Here is a 19614-nt window from a genome sequence, read left to right as displayed (position 1 = left end):
AAGCTTACTGCAAGACATGGCTTCATGAGGGCCTCAAGGAATGGGCATGACAAGGAGAGGGAAGGTGGAAGTTCATTTCAAGCAAGGAGGCTAATATGAGTGGAAGAGCAGGATGGAGGGAGAGAACTATTTACTGAAGGGTTATTAGATGCCAGGTGCTGTAGAAGTATTTATGAAATGAAATAAATATTATTTAACCCTCACAGCAAGACTTTGAGGTGGATATTATCATCTCCATATGACAAAAGGAGAACAAGGCTCAGAGAAGGTAAGAAACCTGATTCTGATTATACCTTTCAGAATCAGGATTCAATACCTAGGTCTGCCTGGCCCTAGAGGTGGGCTTTCTCCAGCAGCTTATTGCCTCCTTCGTGTGTCTGTGCTGCAGTGAGGAGCCTGTCCAGCCTGTAGCAGTTCAATGTGACAGTTAGATTGGGCCAGACTAAAGAGGGCTGAAGAAGCCAGGATGATTAGATTTTGAGATTACAGATGGTCACTGATAGTTTGTGTGCTGAGTGAACACAGTATGAGCAGTGTTTAGGCACTGGTTTGACAAACAGGAATAGATGATTCTATAGAGGGTAGAGGTAAGGGGCCCTTGTAAAATTTCAAGGATCAAAAGATGCAGGCCTGGGCTAGAATGAAGGCATGAGAGTGGAGAAGAGATGGAAGTGAGAAAATGTTAAAGAAAAAATCAAGAGGATTTAGAGGCAGACTGAATAACAAGACCACTGACTCACAGATGAACTTTAGTGACTACAAGAATTACAGTGCCATCGACAGAAACTGGAAAGTTGAGAAATGGAGGTGAGCTGAGACTCTGATGAGCAAAGTTTTGGCAGGCACAACCAGGAAATGCAGCATACTTGCAGGTAGCAGAAGGAGTCATTTTTCTGAACTATTTTTGGAGAAAGGAAAATAACTTTTTCATAATCAAGACACTCAAATATTTCTATTTGTTCTACTTAAATGATCTCAGAAAGAAGCCAAAAAGTTGAATATAGAAAGAAAATGCTACAGCCTTTCTCTCCTCTAACGTCACTTATGAGAGTTAGAGGATGAGAGATAAAAGGATGAAGTCTAGTTTCAGGTAAAATAAGTACTCTTTCCATATTTATTTGGTCATAAATTTAAGTATTAATCAAATAAGTTTTCAATAGACATTCCTTAAATAACTTGTTCTTCTCTAATAATATCTACCTCATAACACTGTTTGGGGGATTGACATAAGATCAGATATGTAAAATTTTTATTTAAATTGCAAGGTCTATATAAAATGCTATAATCATCATATCACAAATTATAGATCTGTTAAGAAAGGACGGACTAGTGAGAAAATCTATGATGTAGTCCCTCATGTGCCAAATCACTGCATGTCTTTGGACTGTATCTTGAAATGCTTGGATCCTCAGTTTTATAAAAGGGGCAGGTTAGCCCAGACATCCTGGGAGTCTCCAGCTCTGAGTGAGAATTGTAAAGGACAGTACTACCACGTATAACATCAATTAATGTCTTTGATACAAATATTATTATTTATTTGAAAGGAGGAAACATGCATTGAGAATGACAATATAGAAATCGCAAGCAAGCCTCATGAGTTTCAGTAAGGACCCCAATACATTATAGCAAATGCTTACAAATGTTTTTAAATATGTAGATATTTATATTTAAAAAGAATCGAAGGCTTAATCAAGAAGTAAAATCTTAAGGATAAACGTAAGGCAAAGGGCACCTAGAGTGTCCAGTCCCTTAAGTTGGTCATTAAAGACCAGAAATCATCATTACCAAAGGAAATCAGTGAACTGCAATAGTGTCGCTGACTGGGTTAAGGGGTGTGTGGATTGCCATAAACTCTTTTTTTTTATGTTTTCTGTGGTGAATCACAGTAAGCAAATGAAATAATTGCAATGCCAATAGTTGGTCTCACAAGTTATGGTTGCCTTTTTGCTATACATAAAAATGAAACCTTAAACTAGGAACAAGTGAAAAGAAAGAACCATCCTCAGATAATCTAAAAATATGAAAACATTTAGCAATTAAATTAACAAAATGCCAAAATAAACTCTACTTGCGAGGGATCTAAATCAACCCAAACAAATTTTGGGGAACCCTGGAATTCTGAAGAACACATCTGGGGACAAAGTCCATAATATCTTAAAGAAAAATAAAGGATTTGTATCTGGATTCTGAATGTCTCTATACTGGTATCATGCTATCACTTAACATAGATAACACTGTGAGGTTCTCCCCCAATGCTGACACAAAAGTTCTGACCATAACACAAAATTCCAATTATAGCTCAGTCATTTTGAAGCCATGTGACGCTACTCAACAGGCCTTGTGCAAATATCCTAGAGGGAATGGCTATGCTATTTGAACAATTCTGGAAATTTTTCCTAAATTGTCATGAACAAAGTTTCTAATTTCCCCTTTCCCCCATCACCTGCCATATGATAGGTTTAGAAGAAAGGGAAAAATCAGAATTGATTACTTATTAATTCTGTCTAAGAATAAATCTCTTAGATGACAGTGACATCAGCAAGATGGAAGACTAGGAAGCTCCAGCCCTCTGTCCCAGATGGGAACATTACGAAAACAATGAGAGACTGATTAAAACAACTTTATAGGAGCTCTGAAACTAAAGATCTAAAGCAACCAAGCAAATGCTCAATCAAGAAAAAGCCGCATTCAACGTAGCAGGAAATTTCATTGAACTTTTAACTCTCCTTTGCCCCACCCTTTCTCCATTCAATGGAGAAAGGACAGTTTTTTCAACAATTGGTGCTGGAAAAACTGGATATCCACATACAAAAGAATGAAGTTGGACCCTTACCTCACACCATATACAAAAATTAACTAAAAATGGACCAACAGAGGCAACAAAAGAAAAATTAGATAAATTGAACTTCATCAAAATTAAAAATTTTGTACATCAAACGACACTGTCAACAGAGTGAAAAGTCAACCCATGGGACAGGGGAAAATATTTGCAAATCATATATCTGATAAAGGATTAATATCCAGAATACATAAAGAACTCCTATAATTCAACAACTAAAACAAACAAACAAACATTTGGTTGATTAAAAAATGAGCAAAAGAAGATGTACAAATGGCTGGGGGTACATAAAAAGATGCTCAACATCACTAATTATTAGGGAAATGCAAATCAAACCCATAATGAAATACCACTTCACACCTATTAGAATGGCTTATATGTAAATATATATATAAAAATCCAGAATTTTAAAAGTGTTGGTAAGGATGTGGAGAAATCGGAACACTTGTGCACTGCTGGTAGGAATAGAAAACAGTATAGCCGCTGCAGAAAATGGCACAATAATTCCTCAAAAAATTAAACATTGAATTACCATATGATCTGACAATTCCACTTCCGGATATATACTCAAAAAAATTGAAAGCAGGGATTCAAACAGATTTTTGTACACTCATGTTAATACCTGCATTATTCACAAGAGCCAAGAGTTGGAAGCAACCCAAACATCTGTCAATGAATGACGGATACATAAAATGTGGTCTATACATACAATGGAATATTATTCCACCTAAAAACAAGGAAATTCTAATACATGCTAAAACATAAACGAACCTTAAGGACACTATGCTAAGTGAAATAAGCTAGTCACAAGAAGACACATACTGTATGATTACCTTTACATCAGATACCTAGCATAGTCAAATTCATAGACACAGAAAGTAGAATGGTAGTTGCCAGGGGCCGGCAGGGAGGAAGGCATGGGGAATTGTTTAACGGGTATAGTTTCAGTTAGCAAAGATGATGGAGTTCTAGAGATGGATGGATGGTGGTAATGATTGCACAACAATGTGAATGTACTAATGTACACTCAGGTACACTTAAAAATGGATAAAATGGTAAATTTCATGTTATATATATTTTATCACTATAAAAAATACAAATAAAAATATCTGTCACTGAGTACTTGGCTTAACACCTCTTCCTTTCACTGTGGCTAATAGAGGCTGTCTTGACAACTGCATGAAAAGATTTTAATTTATATTTAATTTTATGATACCAAAGCATTTTTAACTTCCTAATACTTTTGGAAGTCATAAATATAATGTCTATATCACATAGAAGTCCACACTAAGATGTATTTTTATAATCTTATTGCCAGTGTACCTAAATATTTTCTTTTTATCTAATTTGATGTGTGATATTTCACATATATTAATAGACTATTTAGCTACATGGATAGCAAAGTTAGTAAATAACCATTTGTTTGACAGAATTAATTGAGGAGCAATGTATACCCAGAAGTGGTCTAACTTACATTTTTCTCTCTCTCAATTTAAATGTCTCAGATTTATTTAAGGCACATATTGGTCTCCTTGCCTAAAATAATCGTCCTCCTTCATTCTACCTGCTCGAATTCTCCCCCTTCTTTAGGGTCCAGCTAAAGGCAAATATTTTATAAAGCATTTACCCCAGTTCACGCTCATCTTCCTCACCTCTGTTCTCTAACCATTTAGTGCTTAGTAGTAGACTGCCTTATATTATTTGCTATCATTTTATGTTTTAGAACCAACTAAAATGTACCCAAAACCCTGACAATTATTCTAGCCTGAAAAGAGAGCCCAAAATAGTGAAACAAGGTAAACGCACTAAAACCAAATTCTGAACTTGTCTACTCTCTTTAAAGTCCAGAGCAGCCCAATCTGAATATGAGTTCAAAACCACTATTCACTTGGATTCTTTAATCAGTTAATTCTAACAACTGGCTTATGGAAGACTAGGGGGAAGGGATTCCCTCTTTCCCACCTCCCAACACACACAACACACACAGTTGCACACACATACTCAGCCACACATGCTGGAGCACAGTTTTGCATATGAGTAGTAACTGTAAGGAAAGAAACTCTCTGGGAACTAAAGCAATAATATTTTTGAGCACCCCTATCTATAAAGCACTTTGCTAAGCCTTGTAAATAGGGCATTCACACATCCACAGTCATCTTTAACCCAATTTCAGAGTCTATTACATTGTGGTTAGGGCATGCCTCTGGGCATTGGGCTGCTGGGTTAATCTGGGAATTTTCCTCTTGGATCAGACATGAAACAGAGCTGAGAAAAAATCAATTAGAGGAGGTGGAGGGCAGTTGTCTTCCCCTTGCAATAAAAAAACATGTCTTCCAACAAACTGAAGTTCACTCTTTGTAGTTAAAACTACATATTACTTTGAGTTCAAATTCTTTCTCTTAACATATAAGATTTATTGGAATTATATTGTTTGAGCAGAACCAAGAAAGCTGAATATTATTTCAGGTTTTCAAGCCATAAGGAAAAATAATGCCTTTAGGTTTTCCATTCAGCTAGGAAAATTACAGCTTCGTATTTGCAACACTAAAGCTAATGCAGTGTCAGCACCTCCATCAAACCTCGCTGTTCAGCAGTTTATAATTCAAGCAGAAATGTTCACTCCAAGCCCAAACTTGGCCTACATAATCCCAAAGAAAATGGAGAAAAAATTATTTTGGCTAGTTCTGACTTAGAAAAGCAAGCGAGAGGATGCTTTTACAGAGCATTTTGAAAAACATCTTTGAGAATTTGAGAATGTAATTGGGAATTACTGAGTTGGCATCCTTCACTCCTAAAGTTATAGAGATAACCAAAAATTCCATGACATCATGTCAGCATCAGCAGTGTCTTAACTACTTTCATGAAATTCTTCATCAGGTGGAATTCCACATCAGACAGAATTACTGCTCAGAGAGAAAAATAAATTATAGCGGAAAATAAGGACAAATAGGAAATTTACCATGCGGGAATCAGAAAACTTCAGATGCATCTTTCCTTTAAGTACTAACTCTCCAGTGTCCCGTGCACAGACAGCTAAAATGAAAAAACTGCTGTTTCCAATTTTTAAAGTACATTGGAATGGCAGGCTGGAATTCCCAGAATCAACCTTCCTCCTTCCAAATGTTATCTCGGACTTAGAAAGAACTTAGCGATGAAGTAGATTTCCAGAAACAGGTGACAAGAGCTACTGGGCTGCCCAACTCACTGGAGGTGGGTGGGTGTGAGTGGAGTGGGAGAGCTGGTCAACTTTGGGATGCTATGCAGTCTGAAGTCACGTGGCAGGTGGGTTATAGGTTGACTGCCTGGTTCCTTCAGGAATCCTGTGGATGAATCTAGCAGCCAACCCCTTACTCTGATTGTCTACACTACCTTCAAAATATATCAAAACTTTGATATTGTGGTATGAGGGCATTGTGTAAGAAAGTCATCCTTTCCTATCGGTAGAAGGCTCACTTGTATTACATAGGTTGATACCTTAAGCACTCCATGTCTGTTTTCACACAGCGTTTATTGAAGCCTTACCCCGGGCTAGGCTACAGATGATTCAACACGAGTTCTGTTCTTCATAAGATGTCAGGAAGAAGTGAACAGTTCATAAAGACAACTCCAGTACAGCTTTGGAGTGTCATCTGGGCCACTTCACTGAAGAGGATCCTGAAGCGTCAGAGCGACACCTCCTCTCTTCCCCACTACAAAGCTTTGTCCACCCTTTGAAATCGCAGACTCCCCAGGCAGCCCCTTCCCTCTTCCCTAAACGCGTATTTGTTAATCAAGCACTCCCTGCGGGTGGGACCCTGGGTCGTTTTAAGAGGGGAACGACCAGGCCTGGGAGAGCGGCAGCAAGGACGGTTTTCGGAGGGGGCAGCGGTGGCGTCTGGAAGAGAGGGCGAGCCTGGCGGCGTTGCCTGGAGGGTCTGGCCGGCTTTGGCCTGGTCGGGGGGCAGGGAGGACTCACGGGGCTCTGGGCTCACCTGATTGAAGTGTGCAGCGATGAGCGAGGGTTCCCATATCTTAGAATTCGTGCTCGCCGACCCGCTTTTCTCTTTCTTGGGTGCCATGCAAGGGACGGGAGGAGCATTGGTCTCTACCTGGGCTCAGGCCAGGACTAAGCGTCCCCGCTGCCGTAGTAACCGAAGCCACGCCCAGTTCCTAAACGAATTCGGTTCCCCTCCCCCAAGCCTGGTTTGAATCCTTAGGTAAACCGCTTCCGTCGCCATAGCAACCAAGTTTCTGAGCGCGTGGTAACTCGCGCGCGGGACTCCTACTCTCCCTCGTTAAATTTTAGGATTTTCCAGCAGAACTGTGCAAGTGGAGGAAGACAAGATGAGACTGGTCTCGAGCTGGTCTGGCTACTTTCCTTTACTCCGACCCTCTGCTGCTTCTTGGACCTTCCTTGGTCAAAAGCATTGTCTAGAAACTCAAAAAATCCCATCCACGACTTCTCCACCAAGATTTAATCCATCCTAGGTAACCTAGAATAGAGAAGCGGGCCCCTCAAGGGACAGCCCATCCGGTATTCTCATCTGCTCTAATCTACCCCAAATGCCCCCTTAGTGAAGCCGAATCTGTCTCCCCTACCTCCATTCTCTGCTTTGGTCTTGCTTCTGCCTCGCAGGGCCTTACTAAACAAGTCCAATCTCTCCTCCAAGAGACCCTTTATATAATGGTAGGCGGGATTCGTGTTTTTCTAAATCTTCTCTGCCTAATCAGCCCCAGTTCTTTTAAGCTGTCCTCCACAGGTAAGTAGAGTCTTTTTCCCACCCCACACTCCCCAATATCTAAAATATCCTAGTCAGAGTCCCCCAAATAATAATGATGATAATAATAGTAATAATGCTAATAACAACAACTCTTGTTTTTGAGTCCTGATTATATCCTCTACATAGTTATGTTGTTTAATTCTTACAACCACCTTATTCCATGTCCCACAGTGTATGACTGATGGCACCGGGGTTAGAATCCAGGGTTATCTGAGCCCCAAATGCAGTGTGCTTGACCTCTACACTACTGTGTACCCCTACTCCTTTAGACCACCAAAATGAGAGATGCCACCCAATTGGGGCTAGATTTATTTATGTTTTATTGCAATGAGACACATTTGAGGTGCCCCAGCAGAGCTTGACCAAAGGTGTTCTGCCCTCTTTAGTGGTTAATGCAGTGCTTAACTATTCCCCCCAGCCTTGCACTTTGCCTCCACGTGAGATGCTTTCATTATCCCAATGGGCCAGGGATCGCTGAGGTGATGCGTGTGACCTGCAACTTCATGTCACTCAGCACAACCTGCCAGGTGACCTTCCTCAGGGAGAAGGTGTTCTAACCCTTTTTTTAAAATTTCTATTTATTTATTTATTTATTTATTTTTAAAGATTGGCACCTGGGCTAACAACTGTTGCCAATCATTTTTTTTTTCCTGCTTTATCTCCCTAACCCCCCGCCCCCTCCCCAAACACAGTTGTATATCTTAGTTGCAGGCCCTTCCAGTTGTGGGATGTGGGACGCCGCCTCAACGTGGCCTGACAAGCGGTGCCATGTCCGCACCCAGGATCCAAACCCCGGGCCGCCGCAGCGGAGCGCGCGAACGTAACCACTTGGCCACGGAGCCGGCCCCTATTTTTTATTTTTTTGAGGAAGATTAACCCTGAGCTAACATCTGTCGCCAATCCTCCTCTTTTTGCTGAGGAAGACTGGCCCTGAGCTAACATCTGTGCCCATCTTCCTCTACTTTATATGTGGGATGCCTGCCACATCATGGCTTGCCGAGCGGTGCCACGTCTGCACCGGGATCTGACCAGTGAACCCTGGACCGTCGAAGTGGAACGTGCAAACTTAACCGCTGCGCCACCGGGCGGCAGGAACCCTTCTTGTTGCCTTCTTTGGGGAAGAAACCATGTGTGAGGGGATGGTGATATCCACTCACTACTATCTTACTTCATTTGGGGAGCGGGTTTAAAGATGATGATGCTTCTCAACTCTTGTTCATAATTTGGACAATGAAGGGAAAGTTTCTCCTCCCACCCTTATTCTTTAATATAGATATCAAAGAGAAAGTATAATTTCTAGAGACAGTCTTTTCACAGGAAATTTACAAAAATTTCCACTTTTCCTTTCTTGTTGCAATATGTACATTTTATCTTCTGAGGGGGAAATAGATCCATGCAGTCTAGTCACAAGTCGCATCTTGAAGCCCTCCTTTCTTGTCGTAAGAATAAAAAGTCTGATGCATAGTGATGCCAGAGGGATCATGCCAGAAAGAGATTTTCCTGAGGGTCTCCATAGCAACCATCTAGGCTGCCACTGATTCATTACGATAGAATTTTCCCCAAAATTTTGCTCTTCAGTAAAATTTTCTTTATAAGATGAAAATTGTTGTTCGATTATGGCTTGACTATAAAGATAAATCTCTTTCAGACAAAGAAAATAAGCAAACATTGCTTACATCATTCTGAATTTTGATCAAAATTCTTCCCATAGGTTTAAACTGGGAAAAAAGTCCTGCGTTTTTATTAGAAAAGCTGTAAAAAGTTTGTTGGCCTTCCAGTTATGTTTTATAAAAAATTTAACTAGATGTTTATGCATGTCATACTATGTTACTAATTTTCTTTCTTCTTGAATGTGAATGCATATTTCAAAATAAAACATACACTGGACCAGCCCGTTGGCACAGCAGTTAAGTTCCCACGTTCTGCTTTGGTGGCCCGGGGTTAGCTGCTTCGGATCCCAGGTGCAGACATGGCACCGCTTGGCAAGCCATGCTGTGGGAGGGGTCCCACATATAAAGTAGAGGAAGATAGGCATGGATGTTAGCTCAGGGCCAGTCTTCCTCGGCAAAAAAATAAATAAAAATAAAAATAAAATAAAATAAACCATACTATGTACAATCAGTTCAGCCAAATTACTGGCAGGTGATTAATAAAACAGGTTGCAGATAAAAAAGAGAAACAAGAAAAAATGGAGTAAGGAGAAAAAAGTAAAATTGTGTTATTTTAAAATTGCAGAGAAAGTGTCACTAGCTATGTCTTATAAGTGACAGCTGTCCAACCCAATTTTGGCAGCAATAAAATGTTTGTGACATTTATTGTGGCAAAAACTGACTAGCTGTTCATGGAACATTTAATTCTCTTTCCTCCTACTATGAGAGTAAGACAGCAGTTTTCAGCCTTCCTTATCCTTAGATGGGAACATGTGACTGAGTTCTAGCCAATGGGACATGAGCACATCCCTTAAAAAATGTCTCCCAAGCATTATTCATGCTCTTCCCCTGTTTGCTGGATATTGAGGTGACAATGAAAGCTTTCAATCTCTGAACGATTGCTGTGGCTCAGAGGTTCCAAAGTCTCTCTATCCCCAAATTTCTCCCTGCTTTCTCCACCAAAGGCATTTGCTTGGGACTATTAAGTGGACATGAGTAGTTATTTTCTTAAGCTGCTGAAATATTGGGGTTTTCTATAGCTTTAGTAGTTATACCCTAACTACTCCAACATTTTTCTTTTTTTTTTTTGAGGAAGATTAGCTCTGAGCTAACATCCACTGCCAATCCTTTTCTTTTTGCTAAGGAAGACTGGCCCTGAGCTAACATCTGTGCCCATCTTCCTCTACTTTATATGTGGGACTCCTACCACAGCATGGCTTGCCAAGGGGTGCATAGGTCCACAGCCGGGATTCAGACTGGTGAACCCCTGGCCACTGAAGTGGAATGTGTGAACTTAACTGCTGTGCCACTGGGCAGGACCCTTTTTTTTCCTTTTAGAGTAGTTTTTTTTTCTGGAAGATTGGCCCTGAGCTAACATCTGTTGCCAGTCTTCCTTTTTTTAAAAAAAAAAATCCCCAAAGCCACTGGGCATAGTTATATATCCCAGTTGTAAGTCATTCTTGTTCTTCTATGTGGGACACCACCACAACATGGCTTGAGCAGTGTGTAGGTCCTCGCCCGGGATCTGAACTGGTAAACCCTGGGACACTGAAGTGGAACATGTGAACATAACCACTCAGTCACAGGGCCAGCTGCTAACATTTTTGATAATTTTCATTTGAAAACAAGCTTTTAATAAATCTAACAGTAGCCAGCCTTCCCACAATGGCCTGAGAAAACAACCTTGTTACTTCCAAGTAGGCAAGACACAAAGCTGTCTACTGTGAGAGGCACCAAGATCTAATTCCTGCCCTTCGGGAGACTGTATCTAGTTTTACCCACCCAATCGCACCCTTTACCTTACCTTCTACCTGCTTAAACAGTACATTCTTTTACTTCTTTATCGAGTAAATAAATTTCTTACTTTAAATAAGTGGTTTGCATATTAAAGTAATACAGTAAACTAGTCTCCTTATGTCACATATACTTATGAAAACTTTGGTCCATTTTTCAGAAAATGAAATGAGAGCCATTGCTAGAAATCTATGTACATAAATTATAATTTAGCAAATGATTTAAAGGAATTGAACATTTTAAAAGTCAAAAATAAAGGCTTGAGGATGAAAGAATGCACTTCTAGTATAATCTTTTATAGTTTCCTTTGTAAAGTTCTACTAAAATAAATTTAAATATAGAAGGTTTTCCAAAATTGATTTAGAGAATTTAAAATAAAGGTTTTATTACAGAATTTTTTTCCTGTTTTGCCTATTTCATTATTCTAGGGAAAGTGGTACTCTAGATAATTTATGATAAAAAATGGGAAGACATTGTATAGTAACCAAATTTATAGGTTTCATCACAGAATCGGTCTGTTTAATTTCAGAAAATAGGTGTGAATGACAATGTTCATAGTTTTAAGAAGCGAAACCCATTCAGCTAACAAGAGACCCTGCCAAGAATAGAAAAAAAAAAGCTTTACCATCTGTCATACATTTATGCTTTTTTGGTGTAATAAATTGTTTCCCCCACTAAATATAAGTTGAAACTTTATAAGCATATACTTTACTACATAAATTTTCCCATATGTCAGTGGCTAAAACAAAACTATACTATTTGGAGAATTTTCTTTCACATTGGCAAGGTTAGTCCTAGTTTGTTTGATTTAGTTTTTCTAGTAAGATTTTGCATTTAATATTATTTAGCTCACCAAGGATTGTCTACTTTTAGGAATGTGCTTTACTGTAGGAGACTATGATTACTGAATAAGCTATTTTTTCAAGTTTTATTTTTTAACCGTACAGTGTTCGGTGACCTTTTATAACACGGTGAAGTCTGAGGCATTATTTCTCATACCTGAAAGGGTCAAGCCAACTATTGATGTGTCCAGTATTTCCACTCTTATCAGCTAACACCAGGAGCTATGCACAGTTCACTACTGGGCCAAGATGTCAGGTATCTGAAGTATATTCAGCTGCAGCAACCCACTTGCCTTTGGCTAAGAAGGCCTCACAGATATCCACTGATTTCTCAGATTGGCATCCTACACCTAAGAACGCCTTTCACTATATGTTTGTGTTATTTACTACCAGGATCTTTGTGTTTCTAACCTTCCAGATAGAGTGTTATAATACACCATCCTTGCATTTTTATTGTGTTTGATGCTGAGGGCTCGATCTCTTTCAGCTACCAGGTCCAAAACATATGGAGAATATTACACCTGCATTCTATGGTCAGCATTAGCTTCCTATTCAGTCGTGAGTGCAATTTAAAGTGTTGACTTTAATCTTTAAAGCCCCTCATTGTTTAGAAGCCTGTTACTCCAGCTATCACATCTCTCCCTATGCATCATCGTGGCAATTAAAATCAGCTGCAGGCTCGCCATTCATAATCCCCAGTGAATTGTGGGGAGCCTGGGAGTAGATCATTTCTAAAAACCCCCTGTTTTGGTCAATGATAAAAACAATATTTGGAGTTTACAGTTTTGGCCTTGAATATCTTGTCATATATCTGTAGGTCTCTGAAACCATAATTAGTGCTGTTGATTTAATTTTTATGTTATTTTATGTTGTTTGTGGCCAAGAACTTAGAATACCAAATCAACTTTTTAATGAATCAGAAAAATAACAGTTGTATATATTAAAAATAGAAAAAGCTAAAATTCATCTGTTTCATATTTGTTACTGTGGGAGTTTTCACTCTAGTATTCTCTCACTCAAGTTTTTCTTTGAATCTAATTTTAAACGTCTTCAGTGAAGGGATTTGCTGTAAATCCTTTGGGGACTATTTCAAAATCCATAACTCATGGTAAGTCATTTCTCTAAATGCTTAGCTAAATGTTTGATTTCTTAATGTTTTATCAGATGTCTGTTACTTATAAATTTAAGCTATGTTAAATAATAACTTTCTTTTTATTGTGTACAAGGTTCAAAAGCTATGGTGGAGGTGAACCTATATCAAATCATTTCGGTGCCAAACCATGAAGCAATCTTTTGGGGAGAGAAGTCGACTGGTAACAGGGCTTTGAGGAACTGGGAGTGTTATATGTGATGGTTTAGACAAGGAGTGGTGTCCACTGCTTTTCTTACCTTTCCTCTCTCAACTTCTCTCTTTCTCTTTCCCAGCCTGACCCTCAACCTCCCTAAAAAAGTACAGGGTGCTACTAGGAAGATATCTGAATGACTCAAGGAAGCTTGTCTCTGACTGCGATCTTGTAAATACTAAATGCAACTCTGCGCAGTTACCTTTTTCTATCTGGTATGCCAATCCATGTTTCCATGAATTAATTTTGCTTTTGCTGGCTTCTAATTTTTGTGTAACATTCTGGTGTGGAACAAACGCAAATCAAGACTGTTCCACTTACTAAGAATGGGTATCAGTCAATGGGACGAAGCTGCTGTATTTCCTCTTATATTTCAAACTCTTAGATCATTTGTTTATCCAATAACTTCTTTTTTTTAATCCAATAACTTTTAATGTACTTTCTTTTGCCATCCAAATATATTATTTTATACCATATCCCTCTCTCTAAAAGGAAATGAATATATCTGAATAAATGCCATTTTATTTCACTGGTCCATTGGTGTTCTTATTTATAAAGATAGGGAACAGCAGAAGAAGGGTCCGGGGGTGGGCAGGTGAGGAAATTATGACTTTGGTTTTAGACACATTTAGTTTGTGTACCCTTGAGACATGCAAACATGTAAAGGAGGCAATTGGATATGTGGGCCCAGTGCTCAGAGCAGGGGTGGACATGGGTGAGTCATCTGCACATATGTAGCAATCGAGCCTGAGTGGATGAGTTTGCCTGGAGAGACCACCCTGTGAGCAGGGCCTATGGCTGAGCTTAGGAGTCCAACAGTCAATGGCTGAGAGGAAGAGGATAGGCCTGCGAGCAGATGTGTGGCTGGAGAGGGAGGAGGAAATCTTGGTGGGAGTCATACCACTGGAACCAAAGGGTAAGGGTATTTCCAGAATGAGGAGTGTCCAGCAATCCTGAATGCTGCTGAGAGGTCAGGAAAGAAAGACTTGAAATGCTTGCTGGATGTAGGGACGAAGAGGTCAGTGTGGTTAGCTGCTTTACTTTAAAGCCTTTGAAAAGTAGCAGCTATGTTCATTTGCATGCAGTTCCTAGGCAGGTAATTTTTCTTACTGTTTTGGGGTCAAACTAATTGTGATGTTTGATTTTCTGTGTCAACTTGACTGGGCTAAGGGAGGCCCAGATAGCTGGTAAAATGTTTCTAGGTGTGTCTGTGAGGCTGTTTCTGGAAGAGATTAGCATTTGAATCAGCAGACTGAGGAAAGATTGCCTTCACCAATGCGGTAGGCATCACCCAATTGTTGAGGGCTTGAATAGAACAAAAAGTCAGACGAAGGGCAAATTTGCTCTCTGCTTGAACTGGGACATCCAGCTTCTCCTGCCCTGGGACACTGGTCCTCCTGGTTTTCAATCCTTTGTACTCAGACTGGGACTTACACCATCGGCTCCCCTGCTTCTCAGGCCTCAGCGTTTGAAGTGAAACTACACCACTGGCTTTCCTGGGCCTCCAGCTTGCAGACAGCAGATCGTGGGACTTCTCAGCCTCTCTAATCTTGTGAGCCATCCCTCATAATAAATCTCTTTCTTTATATGTATCCAGCTATCATATTGTTTATGTTTCTCTGGAGAACACTGAATAATAATATACTGATCTTTAAGAGTACATTTTTTAAAAAGTATATTTCCTATAGTTTGAGTGGTGAATTCTTTTAAAAGTCATGTCTATTAAAATACAAGGTTTTTATTATGTGCATTTTATTTGACATCTTTTTTTAGATATCGATAAGCATTGGCTTCTATATGAAGTATAATGAAATGACACTGTCATCTTTTATGTTTTTAAGAATTTTAAGAGGGGATTTCATTGAAACCTAAGGATTTTTTTTCTAGTGAGAATATAATAGGAAGGAAATCATCCTACTGAAATCTACTTTAACTATGTTTTGTGAAGATGTCAGTTTGAAAAAAGAGGAGGGATTCTCTGATATTAAGGAAAAGTTCCTACACTGCATTTCTATCCCCTTTTGAATATACATTCTTAGAAAATTTACAATGAAAACTCCACATTATGGTTGATATATATGGATATAAGGAAAGAATATGAAGAAAAAGAAATACTTGGAGTCAGACAATAGGAAGAAAAGGAAGATCATAAGAAAAGATTCATTCAAAAGTAAAATAATTTCCACCAATGCTCAAGTCAATCAGCAGAACAAATACCACCTCTAAAGGTCACGTTGGAGGCCTCTTCCTCTGCCTCACTCCATTTCTGAATGGATCTATTCAGGTCTTCCACCGTTTCCTGTACGGGGCCCACCGTTTCGAGCTTCGCTGACCAAAATCATGGCTTCATTGACTCTTTCTTATATTTTAAGTCTCTGCTATATTAAACAAAACCAAGCCTCATTCTTTGTCTGCTATGCTTTCATGGTTGTGCTTCACTTTTTCTTTTGTGCTTAGCAGTACCTTCTTTATGCTGCCATAGTTTTTTTCCCTTAGGCTGGCTATAATCTCTAGGCTTCTATTTTTGTTCACAATCAACTTATACAATTCGTCAATCATCCACATTTTAAAACTTTTATGATTATTTTTGCATAATGGCATGCACTCCACCTGAGCCAGATGTCTTAATCCTTTAGAGTGTAGCCATTTTTCTCTACGATACTTTTGGGTAATAACCATTGCCAATTTATTACGCTAAGTAGATTCCTCATTTTATTGAAATTGTTTTTATAAAGCTTAAGTTACTCACATTTATGCCCATAATCTCTTCTCTCTCCCCCTTCACTCTGGTAGAAGTCTGAAACCCTATTAATCTATCTGTTATCATGGTTCCCCAAACTCCTCAGTATTAGCTTTTTAACTTGCCATATACTCCTTCCTCAACACAAGAGAGGGTTATTAAAAATCAGAGAATCCAATCGTGGTGCTAAGAGGCACTTCCAGAGATCATCTTGCACTAAGACAAAATTCTTTCTCTTGGGTTCAATTCCCTGCTCCACCCCCTGCTGGCTGTGTGACAACCGTGAGCAAATTATTTAACCCCTCTTTGCTTCAGCTGCTTTATGAAATGGGATAAAAATGTTTGCACTACAAGGTTGTTGTGAAGATTAAAGTAGTTAGTAGATATAACTACTTAGAACAGTTCACGGCACATACTACGCCCTTGATAAACTTTATTTTTTAAATAAAGTTTTTATTTTAGAGTAGTAGTTTTAGATTTACAGAAAAGTTGCAAGGATAGTACACAGAGACTCCATATACGCTGGACCCGGATTCCCCCATTGTTAGCATCTTAAATTAGTATGGCCAATTTGTCACAACTGATGAAGCAATACTGACATGCTATCATTAACTAGTAGTTTTCAGCTGATGTCCTTTTTCTGCTCCAGAACCCTTTCCAGGACACTGCATTGCATTTAGTTGTCATGTCTCCTCAGGCTCTTCTAAACTGTGACAATTTTTCAAACTTTCCTTGTTTCTGATGACCTTCGCAGTTTGAGGTGGTAAGGTATTTTGTAGAATGTCCCTCAATTTCAGTTTGTCTGATGTTTTCTTATGCTTAGACTGGGGTTACAGGACTGGGGAGAAAGACCAAGGACATGAAGTGCCATTCAGGAGAATCTCATCACATCACACTAAGGGTGCATGCTACCAACATGACTTACCATTGAGGATGGCAAGCTTGATCACCTGGCAGAGGCAGTGTTTGCAGGTTTCTCCACTACAAAGTACCCTCCCACACACACTGCTACCAACTTTCCACACTATATTTTTTGTAAGGAAGTCACTATGTGCAGCCCACACTTAAGATATGGGGAGTTACGCTCTACCTCCTTGAGGGGAGCAGTATCTATGTAAATATTTCGAATTCTTCTGTGTCAGATATTTTCTCGTCTCCCCTTATTTATTTATTCAATCAATCATTTATATCAGTGAGGACTCATGAATATTCATTTTATCCTTTGAGTTATAATCCAGTACTACTTTATTTTGTCGCTTAGCTCAGTTGTTCCAGTTGTGACCATTGGGAGTTCTTTCAGTTGACTCCTGTTTTCCCTTGATGTATTCCCTCATTGTTTTGCTATTTTTTTTAGCATTTTACTTTCTGGCACTACAGATGCTCCAGGCTCATGTTGCATATTCCCCAGCCCCAGCCCTAGAATCAGCCATTACTCCAAAGAGCCTTGGTTCCTTTTATTGGAGAGTGGTATTAAAAACCCAGATCTTGGGGCCAGCCCGGGGCTGAGGGGTTAAGTTTGCATGCTCTGCTTTGGCGGCCCACGGGTTGGGATCCTGCGCATGGACCTAGCACCACTCATCGAGCCATGCTGAGGAGGCATCCCACATAACACAACTAGAAGGACTCACAACTAAAATATACAACCATGTAGTGGGGGCCTTTGGGGAGGAGAAGGAAAAACAAAATCTTTAAAAAAATAAACCCAAAATACCCAGATCTGGGTGCTGGGCATGCTTGTGGCTACTGGAGTGTCTTAGGTTTCTAGGACCTCTTAGCAGACGGAATTAAGAAATAACCCAGGTATACACACATATACACACATAATTGTTTCTATATATATCAATTCATGTCTATGTTAAGGTAAACATGAGTTCACACTGATGTTTACCACTGTAATCCAATACTGTATGGTTCCTTCTAGCCTGCTAATATTTTGTCAGCTATTCATTCATTCAATGAAGTTTGTTGAATGTCTACTATGTGCTATGCTCAGAACATGGTGGATGCTATTCCTACTCTTATGTGGCTTAGAATTCAGTTAACAGCTTAAATTTTTACTTTGGCTCCTTGGTACCACCAAGGATTGACACCACGCACAATAGTCTATTTTCACGGCTGTCCGTTTTTTCCCACCACACTCCATTGCCCCACTTCCAAGACTGTACCAACTTCTATTGACCATCTATTTTCCTCTCTGCCCTCATTTCTCTTCCAACTCCTTGTTCTCTGGGGTGTTTCACCTCTCATTAAAACACATTGCCACAGAAAAGTGACTGGGACACTTGATAAGCATGTTACCACCTCCCATTTGTGTGGCACATTCTTAAGCTCTTTCACATCTCATTTTTGACTACAGAATTCCTTGAAGAATAATAAGGTTATTACTAAGGTGCTTTGTCTATAGTGGCAACTTAAGATGGCTAAGGACGTGTATGAAGTTTTACGGGATGTGTCATAGAGGAGGTCCCACATGGTCTATTCACCTACTGCTGTCAGGAATTAGAGGCCGTGAGTCGTTCTTCCAGGCGGATAGAGAATCTCTACTGAGGCAAAACTCTAGGCCCTCTGATTTTAGTGCTTTTCTTTGCTCATTACTGAAAAGAAAATTCCTTGGCATTTTTATACATTGTTACATTTAGTAAATATTTTAATTCTTTTAAGTTAAATTCTACCCAATCCTTCTCTTTGCCTAAGTGAAATTAAGATTATCTCTATGAAGGAAATTCACTTGGAATTTTCTTTTTGATACTGTCCTGGTTTTGTTTTGGTAAAAAAGTTATACTAGCTTGTAAAATGGATTGGGCAGTGTTCCCTCTTTTTCTGTTAGCTGATGGGGTTTGATTAAGATTGGAATTATCAGTTCCTACATTGTTTGGGAGGGATCACCTACAAAACTTTATGTGCCAGGTTTTCGTTTCATTTTGTTTTTTGTAAAAAATGTTTAAGTACTGATTTGCTTTCCTTGATGACTTTAACGTTATTCAGGTTTTCTAGTTTTCTTCAGTTAGTTTTAACCGGTTATACTTTTCTCAATATTTTTTCCATTTCTTTTGTTTTAAAATTAATGATATAAAGTTGCTATAATATTCTCCCATTATCATTTTTATCATCAATGTCACATAATTATTCTCCCGTTTCATTCTGAAGGGGGTGTGTGTGTGCCTTTCTCTTTTCCTGAGCAATCTTTCCAGAGATTTGCCAAGTTTATTAGTCTTTTCTAAGAACAATTTTGGGCTTTTTGATCCTCTCTATTGTATGTTTTGTATTTTATTGTCTTTTGCTCTTATTTTTATTTCCTTCTATTTTCTGTTATATTCTGTTATTTTCAAATTTATAAAGTTGGATGTTTAGTATGTTAATTTTAGTACGTAACTTTTTCTTTGCTAAGATAATCATTTAAGCCCTCATATTTCCAAGTGCTATTTTAGTTTTATAAGTTTTGAAAAGTAGTATTTTATTATTGCTGTTGCTTTAAATTTTCTAATTTTCATTGTCATTTCTTTTTGACCCATAAGTTGTTAGAAATGTGATTTTATGTTCCCAAATGTGTGGATTTTTTTCTAGTTATCTCTTTAATATTCATTTTTAACTTAATTGTATTATGATTAATTTGTTCTGAATGATGTTTATTCTTCGAAATCTATTGA

General features: G+C 38.9%; 1 protein-coding gene across 4 annotated transcripts in view; it reads right to left on the bottom strand.

Moving 5' to 3' along the window:
* SPAG17 (sperm associated antigen 17) overlaps window positions 1-7037 on the bottom strand; it is a 209587-nt gene extending 202550 nt beyond the window's left edge. For all 4 annotated transcript variants that reach the window (XR_011536707.1, XM_008526615.2, XM_070607663.1 and 1 more), the window contains exon 1: window positions 6811-7037. Coding sequence is in view for 3 of the 4 variants with exons in the window: in XM_008526615.2 (XP_008524837.2) it covers window positions 6811-6897 (87 nt within the window). In the remaining variant the exon portion in view is untranslated. The remainder of the gene's footprint in view (window positions 1-6810) is intronic.
* Window positions 7038-19614: the final 12577 nt, after the last annotated feature.

The sequence above is a fragment of the Equus przewalskii genome, unplaced genomic scaffold (assembly GCF_037783145.1).
Source record: "Equus przewalskii isolate Varuska unplaced genomic scaffold, EquPr2 ChrUn-13, whole genome shotgun sequence".
NCBI lineage: Eukaryota > Metazoa > Chordata > Mammalia > Perissodactyla > Equidae > Equus > Equus przewalskii.
This window is presented reverse-complemented; position numbering and strand designations above follow the sequence as displayed.